Below are 9,022 nucleotides of genomic sequence, written 5' to 3'. Positions count from 1 at the left end.
GTAGATTTTATTTTTATTTTATTTTTTTTTTTTTGGGGGGGGGGGGGGGTTTATGTGGATTTAAATAGGCCATTTAATTACTTCTTTTGGCTTCCACGTTTTATTTTACTTGAGTAACCTAGGTTACATTATATATTTATGCGCATGTAAATAAGGAGAATGAACCCTCTGAATCAACAAGTCTCCTCGCATCCAAACTCCCTCAACCAACATAATCATTTCAAATTCCTTATAATAAACTTCTGCTGTTGCTTCCCAGCTCGTCTGACGGGGACTCAGGTCTGCCGGCCTCATCTCCTCCACAGCCCGGGGATCTCATGGCTGGACGGAGGGAAAGCAGCCCTGTCGGCCCACCACCACCACAACGCCTGGGCCGTGAGTCCGTTCAGCAAGCCCAGCCTGCACCACCCGGGCTCCGCTTCCCCCGGCGCCCTCTCCGCCGTCTACCCGTGCAGCAACTCAAACGCGGCTACCGCATCTTCTTTGACGCCGCCGTCCCAAACCAACTCCCACCTGTACACCTTCCCCCCTACTCCCCCGAAAGACGTCTCCCCAGACCCGGGAGCCGTCTCCCCTTCCTCCGCCGCCGCAGCCAGGATGGACGAGAAGGAATCTATCAAATACCAATTGTCTTTACCGGACAGCATGAAGATGGAGGACTCGAGTCCGCTCCGAAGCAGCCTGGCCTCAATGAGCGCCCAGACCCCTTCCACGCACCATCCCATACCGACGTACGCCCCCTACTCTCTCCCAGCGGCCCACGACTACGGGGGCAGTCTGTTCCACCCCGGCAGCCTGCTGGGCTCCTCGCCCGGCTTCACCCACAAGAGCAAGAGCAAGGCGCGCTCCTGCACCGGTGAGCAAGCACCAAACATCAGTCCAAAATCCAAAATAAATTCAAGGGATTAACTCTTAGAAAGAAAAAGAAAAAAAAGAGAGAGAGAGAGATAAATGAGAAAAAAGAGCCTGCATGTGTAGAAAAGTCTGCCTGTCGGTTTCAAGGTGATTTTATGGAGGGTCTGCAGGCTGGGATCCTTTAAATTTTAATCAGATAATAAAGAGAAACAGATTAACTCTGTTTTTATAAAATTTATATTATAATGTGCATTATCGACATATATAAACCATGGTTGGTGTTAAGGCTCCCGGTCAATTTGCCCGTTCACAAATTCATGCGCATATCCATTTTGTGCTTCTTTACTGTGTATCGTCATATTAGCCCTGTTAGATTATTACTTTTTATTTTATTATTATCATTTATTTCAGAAAAAGTTTCCAGATCTCAGATATGATTAAATATAGTTGTTTATTGTGATTTTAATTCAGCTCTATTTAAGCCATCTAACTCGTTTTTAAAATATGCAAAATTTCAACTACGGAGGAAACAAAAACAAAGTGAGCAGCTCATGAATATCATTTACTATGTAATATGATCGCAACTCTCTAGAATAGCTTACGAATATTTTGTAGAAAATGCCTTTAATTTTAATCGTTCACGCGAGTATGAAGCATCCCGAAATTAATTTTGGGTACGAAACGTCCAGATCTATTAAGGCACGAAATGGCGAAGTGATGAGGTCAGCATCAGCAGGACGGAAAATGTTAAAAACTGATCGCACTGTTAAATGTATGAAATGATTAATGATTTAACGACCACGTAAAACGCAGTTTTTATAAAACTAAAAATACAAAAAAGAAACATCGTCCATCAGTTAGCTGTCAGGATATTAATTAATAACCTATAATTTTTTTATGACGAATTTCTACCATAATTTCGTGAAGAAAATAAAGCAAACTTAAAACGTATTCCTCAACAATGAATAATTAAAACGTAAAATTCACAATCATTTTAAAAATATAAAACATTTTCCTTGCAAACTACAGAATCAGTGAGTGGTTTGTATTTGTATAGGACAGAGGAGAGTGACTTGTAAAACCCTCTTTAGTTAACTGTGACTGTGTAATTACGGCTGAGCTGACTGCAGCTGCAGCTGCAGCAGCAGCAGCAGCAGCAGGTTACAGAGAACTGGATCCGGACCAGAGGTGTGAAAGGAAAATCCACATTCGGAGCTGAGAAGAGTGGGAGCCACAAACCCGATATTTAGACTGGGAGTCACTTCTCTGTTACATAAGGCGCTGTCCTGATTGTTCAGAGACACTGTCCTTATTTGATTACAGACCAGAGATTCAAACATGCTCCTGGTTTATATGCGGCATAATTATACACCCGGAAACTTACTCAGCATCAAGTTATTCAGCTTTAACTGAAAGATGCTGATTTCGAAAGTTTCTGTTATGATACTGACCTTAATTATTTCCAGTGAGTTTGATTTGTGTACCATCAGGAGTAATATTGAAACAATTGTTGTAATTTCCTAGATCATTTTCAAACATAAATTATATATTGAAAAAAAAAACTTACGAGTGCTCTGCTTCATTGTTGAGATTTTAACACACAACTCTATTATTCCTTGAGCTGAATAAAACTGAAGAACCTTGTGTTTACAAAAAAAAATACCTATTTGACTTAATAACTTAATTTCTCCTTGATAAACTGACCTGTGTATGCATGCATGTTCCTTGTCAGAGGGCCGTGAGTGTGTAAACTGCGGCGCCACCTCCACACCCCTGTGGAGACGGGACAGCACTGGACACTACCTGTGCAACGCTTGCGGCTTGTACCACAAGATGAACGGCCAGAACAGACCGCTCATCAAACCCAAACGCAGGCTGGTGAGTCCTCCACCCTCTCTGTACAGAAGCCAGCGTCGCTGTGTGTGCGTGTTTTGCGAGAGGGAGTACATAAAGAGAGTGTAAGGTGAAGGGTGAGGGGAGAGGGAACAATTCCTGGAAAGTTATATTTTCCCAATCGGTTTCCAGGAATTGTGCTTCTCGCTCACCTATTGCTCCTTTGGCTCAGGCAGCAAGCAGAGAGAGGCCATCTGTGGTGTTGCTGTTATCATTATTACGGCCACCTCTGATACTGTCATTGATAGCAGGCCAGATGGACTTCGGTTCAAACAAAACACTTAATTCTGCTGCGTGCTTCTTAAACCTGGAACTGAAAATGTAACACCGGCTGACATGTTGAAAGGACAGTGCTGCTCTGCTCCCAGTAATAAAGGCATGGGTGAAATATTATTATTTTTACCACTACTTCACACACGGTGATATTAACTGTTTTGTAGATTGTAAAAAGTCATCCTATCTTCCAGGTGATGATCTTTTAAAAGTCACAGTTAATGCAATGGGAATCAGTCCCACAGAGCTGAACACAGGTTTGTTTTTGTCAGGAAACATTTTAAGAGATTTTCAGCTGCATTTGAGATCAGAATCAGAGATCATGTGCTGTCCTTAAATATGATGGATAAGCAAACATAAACAAACAGAACTGAATAGGATGAGTAAAATGGAAAACAACAAGAAGGAACACAAAATAACATTACAAGTAGAATAGAATATTAATCCTTTTTCGTCCTTATTTATGTCCATTTCACAATAATATGACATCAAGAAATGTTCCTGCTATACGTTTAAGTTTACCTGCATCAAAAACTGACACACAAAACAAAAACATTCATATTTTAACCCCAAAAACGGCCTGCAATGATGAATGTCGCTTTATTATTCAGTTTTGAATCTCTCAGATTAGCAGTGATGCAACCTACTTATGCTGGGATGGAAAATGATAAAAACAAATTGTTGTATTCTTTTGATGATTTCCCAAAATGTTTAAGATCAGCAGTTTGTTCTCTTTTTTTTTTACGTGGAAAAAAAAAGCAGCAATGTTGCAACCTCAGCTGAAATCCATAGAAAAATTACAGCATGAAAAAAACCCAGTGGTGTGAACAAGATGATAAAAAGCAGAGAGGTCTCATTCACCTGCATTAAGGAGTGTTTGCTTATGCATACGAACCTTTAAACATAAAAAATAAAAAACAGCAGAAAAACAACTGCCTGTTTCATATAAATTGTACGACCTTTCCCCCCCTCCTCTCCCCGTCTCTGGCTCGGCCCATGCATGCAGAGACGGTCATATATCAGCTCTGTCTTCCGTGTGCAGCTCGGCCCGGGCTCGCAGCGCCGCACCGTGCCTTTCGCTCAGCGGCGGCAGTAGCAGCAACCTTCCAGTTGTTTCCTATCCGGATGCCTGACCGCTCTAGATAAAGCTTCACGGCTTCCTCCTCTGGCCTCCTAACTACAGGGCTACACCTCACTTTTTTAGTGGTCAAGCTTTCCGTCCACCACACAGAGACAGAGCAGTGCAGGGAGTTAAGAAAATATAGGCGCAGCAGGGCATTTTTGGAAGATGACATATGTGTCAGAGGGCATCGTTTAATTATACTATGCAAGAAAAGCAACAACAAAAACATTACGCAACAACAACAGACAGATTTTATGTTTACATCCTCTAACGTAATGTAAATCAGGAGTCAAATTAGTGTGTCCTCAAAATAAACAAGCCCTGATGTATACAGCTGCTGCTACACTAACTAAACAATCTGTTGGATTTAATTAATATTGTTTTGTTTTTAACAAAGTGCATTCATTTGATTGACCGATTCAATACTTCTGAGCATGGTTTTAAGTTAAACAGCTAAAGATACTTTTAAAAAAATAGTCAGATTGTAATTGCTTGGTGATGTTAAAGAGACAAAAAATAAGAATTTGCGAATAACCTCTAAAATGTTAAACTCTTTTAATCGACTATTTAAGTTAGGATGCATACCTAACTAATGTAAACCATAGATAAGACGTGCTGTATATGCATGGTTTGTTGTAGACAGGGGCCAACAGGAGCCAGTGCCCCAGTAGAACTGGTCCTGGTCCATTTTGTGGCCCCTATACGGAAGAAATAATTATAAGTTTCTTATTTTATGCACTGGCACAGAAACAATATATAAATAGTCTCTTTGACCAATTAAGTTTCTACCTTCAGAGTTTGACTTCAACAATGAATTAAACTTATGGTGTATGGTGGTATATTGAGACAGGATCACAGTTCCCATCTGTTAGGTCAGGGGTCTGCAGCCTGCAGCTCCGGAGCCATGAGCGGCTGTTTGGCTCTGTGCCTCATTTATTATAATAAACAATAAAATATTGCTCTGTTTTTTTCATCCTGTACATCCATGAACAAGACACTGTGCCCTCCCTGGATCCCCCTGCTAAATTTGGAATAGAACCGAAAATTGTATATTTGCAATGGGTTCCTCAGAAGAAAAACATCCGTTAGCTAGCAAGTTTGACTTAAACATCAGCACTGTTGCTAATGTAGCTAAAACAAGATGAGATTAGTTTCAAAGCACACAAATCTTCTCAACTACAAGTCAGGTAATAGCTCTTAGCTTTTATTAAGCTCTCACATTGATTCATATTACAACTCATGAAAATATATCATGATATAAACCAAAACTAACAAATGAGGGTAGCTAATTCGCTGAGTCAAAGGCAGTTAAATTTTTCATCTCCTTGTTTAGTTTCGACTTCTTATCTAAGTAAAATAGTTAATTTTATTCAAAACTATTCATTCTTGATTACTGTATTTGCAAACTAACATGACTTATCAAAATGTAAACAATTTCTCTTGCTAACATTATTCAATACATACCAAAAAAAAACCTTCTCACAATGTAAAGACAAAATTCACATGTAGCTAAATATGAGCAGTGCCTTTGTCTTCTTTTGCATGAAACTCGATGATTTATAAAGGTTATTGTTTTGTGTTTTGCACACAGATCCAGTTCAAATCCAGTGATATGAAATAGGCAGAAATAAAGGAATTTAGTTCATGCTAACTAATATCAATTATACCACACAGACACGTTCAGATGCTGTAACGTACAATCAAAATGTAAGGCCATGGTTTTGCTGCAGTCACTTCTTCTTTGCAACAGTGTGATCAAGTTGGCAAAACAGAAAAAATAAATTAACAGAACGAGAAAATTTTCTCTCAAAGTCTCATTGCTTGTCGGCTTTTGGTGTTCAGCCCCAGTCAAACCTGAATCTTAATTAATTTGCAGTCGGCTGCCAGACGAGCGGGGACCTGCTGCGCTAACTGTCAGACGACCACCACCACACTCTGGCGGCGCAACGCAAACGGAGACCCGGTGTGCAACGCCTGCGGCCTCTACTACAAGCTGCATAACGTAAGTTTCCTTTGAGGGCTTGGCGTCAGCTCATTATGAAGCTGAGTGGACGTGAACTGAACGGCTCCATTGATGGTCGAACATTTAGACAGCAATGCAAAATAGAGAGAAGAGGAAGAATTGAGGGGTTTCCTATTCGGACTCTGTTGCTCTCCTTGGTGTTTTCTTTCTTTGGGCGTTATTGTTTCCATGGTAGGCGTAATTCCCTTGAGAATAACAATGGTGGGACTGTTGTTGAGGCTTCCCTCCACACCAAAAGCTTTAACTCAATAACATATGCAGGCTGGAGGTTTACATTGGAAAAAACAACAATTAACTGACTGCATGAACATATATATTTTCTGTATTTAGGAAGCAAAACACACCACTTCACAGAAAAAACTTTATTCTTTATCATTATCTTATATATTACTCATGGTCAACAAATGCAGAGTTTGGTTTTGAGATGTACTTACTAAAACTTAAAGGCCCAAAACGCTTTACAAAGTTACATAACTACTGTTTTGGAGAGTATTTATGTGCAGTTCTGATCAAGTTTCTGTGTTAGCCAGCTGACCAAACACTCTGGACAAACTGAATTATAATTTAAATTTGATGTGATAGTTGTCAGATAAACAATTAGAAAACCCACAACAATCTGAAAGGGATCAAGCTTATTTTTGAAAAATTACGAAATGGAAAATTATTAGAGCACAATATGAAACCAAGGGTTTTTTACACTCTTTTGCCTTGAAGGCAATTTACATAAGTTCCACACACATCACATTTATTTATTTGTTTGTTTGTTTCTTTCTTTCTTTCTTTATTTGTTTGTTTATTTGTTTTGATGCATAAACTAAAGTAGAAATCCAAATTCAGCACTACCTTTGCTGCTCTGTACAGATAAACAAAGCCTGACATTAATTAGTTAATTGGGGGGGGATATTTTCTCAGGTACCAACCCTGCAGCTTAATGAACATTCTGGTCATTGCTGACCAATAGTATTACAGTGTTGCTTTAACAAAAGAGATGGGCTCTGTTCCTTCAGTTTCCACATCTATACCTGTTCAAACACCCAAGTTAATCAGCCAACAGACTGGTAGTGCAAAGCAACAGGTGGGGGAGGGGCAGCAGTGACTTACTCTATGCTTTATACAGCCGGGGAACCTCTAGTTGTTTAGTTTTGGGGCTGGATTTTGTAACTTTAACATCTTAAAAACTTCTTTTGCATTGATACTGGTAACCAGCACATACCTGAACGCCACTTGAACATACTTGTATTCTGTTGGGTGAAATCTTTTTAAAGTCTTAAAGATGAATCTTTTCCTCTGATGATGGATAATTATGCTTGTTTAGGTATGACTCAGATAAAAGCTTGTGCTTATACAAATGTTCTTATTTAATTTCTAATCAAAGGCATGACTGACCTCCTCTTCTTGTCCTCGTTTCGACAGGTGAACCGGCCTCTTACCATGAAAAAGGAGGGGATACAGACTCGCAACCGGAAAATGTCCAACAAGTCCAAAAAGAGCAAGCGGGCCAGCGACAGCTACGAGGAGTTTTCCAAAAGTCTGCATGACAAGAGCTCCTCCTTCACTGCCACCTCTCTGGCCGGTCACATGACCATGGGTCACTTGCCACCTTTTGGTCACACTGGACACCACATGCTCCCCACGCCCACCCCGATTCACCCGTCATTCGGACACCCGCACCACTCCAACATGGTGACGGCGATGGGCTGAGGAGACGGGATTTTAGCATCCTGAAATGGTTTCATATGAGGGGATAAGGGTCTGAGTAAGAAACAGGACCTGCTGACGTGCAACACGTGTGCTTTTATCGATCATGTGTCTCGATCGATTATAGCAGTCACACATTGTGAAAGGAAAGGCCCTTTTTCTCCTCTGTCAACAGGTACCGAATTTTCTGGAGAAACATTGGGCCTTCTTATTTTTTGTTACTTTTTTTTTTTTTTTTAATCCAGGCACATAAAACGTGTATTTGCACCATGTAGTTTTGTCCTCACTGACTGCCTGAACAGAGGCTCAGCTCAACATGTGCTGAGCAGGTCCCCTAGTAACTGTGAATATTGTAAATGTGTGAGACTGGAGGGTGCATCCCAGACAGAAAAAAAAAGAAAAAAAATCCTTTTACCACTTAAAAAATGCTGTTTTTTTGGCTCATGGACGATTTTAAAAGCAGTTTTCCACAAGAGGAAACAATAAAGGTTTATGAAACTTTAATGTTAACACTGTTTACTATAAATATTGTTATTGTAATTAATATTGTTATTCAGATAATTTATTTTCACTATTGTTTCTTCTTTTGTCTATATCATCCGATTTATAATATGGATACTGTTATCACAGTTATGAGTATATTTTTAGCTGAGGCGCTTTGTCTGAACTGGTCAACCTTTATACTCTAACAAATAAAGAGATTAAGTTCACTATACCGTCTCCCCTGCCTGTTCAGTGTCTTTGGGGTGAAAATGGATTCTGACGCAAACAGACAAAAACGTACAAAGATGAAAAGAATAAATAGCAGAATAAATAAATACGCATAAATCCATCACCGATTTACAGCATCAGTCTGACGGATTTGGTTCTAGGTGCGTTTTAGTTCTAAAATATGTTTCAAGAAAAGTTTTTAAAACTATCGTCATGGAAGAGTGAGTCAGAATGTCTTTACAGTTCATTATAAGGTAGCAATGTACCAGATGTAGCAAAAGAAGTACAATTTTACTTCTTGGCTGTAAGGAAACATTCTTAGTTTTGTCATTTTCAGTGGATTCCTGGTATTCGTGGGGGAAAGGAACCACAGCTGCCCGCAAATAGCTGAAATTCTCTAAGATCCCTTCTAAGAACGCGTATTATTGTCTATTTTATTAGTTCAA

At 39.8% G+C, this 9,022-nt stretch overlaps 1 protein-coding gene across 1 annotated transcript in view; it reads left to right on the top strand.

The window, feature by feature from the left end:
* The window catches only part of LOC106958419 (GATA-binding factor 2-like), a 12,717-nt gene extending 4,137 nt beyond the window's left edge, over positions 1-8,580 (top strand). The window contains exons 3-6 of the mRNA XM_015050305.1: positions 260-856; positions 2,588-2,733; positions 6,021-6,146; positions 7,581-8,580. Coding sequence (XP_014905791.1) covers positions 260-856; positions 2,588-2,733; positions 6,021-6,146; positions 7,581-7,868 — 1,157 coding nt within the window. The 3' untranslated portion in view covers positions 7,869-8,580. The remainder of the gene's footprint in view (positions 1-259; positions 857-2,587; positions 2,734-6,020; positions 6,147-7,580) is intronic.
* Positions 8,581-9,022: the final 442 nt, after the last annotated feature.

The sequence above is a fragment of the Poecilia latipinna genome, unplaced genomic scaffold, assembly GCF_001443285.1.
Source record: "Poecilia latipinna isolate Pla-1442-1.1 unplaced genomic scaffold, P_latipinna-1.0 Scaffold984, whole genome shotgun sequence".
In the NCBI taxonomy this organism is placed as follows: domain Eukaryota; kingdom Metazoa; phylum Chordata; class Actinopteri; order Cyprinodontiformes; family Poeciliidae; genus Poecilia; species Poecilia latipinna.
The sequence above is the reverse complement of the archived record's forward strand: the minus strand, read 5'-3'. Positions and strand labels throughout refer to the sequence as shown.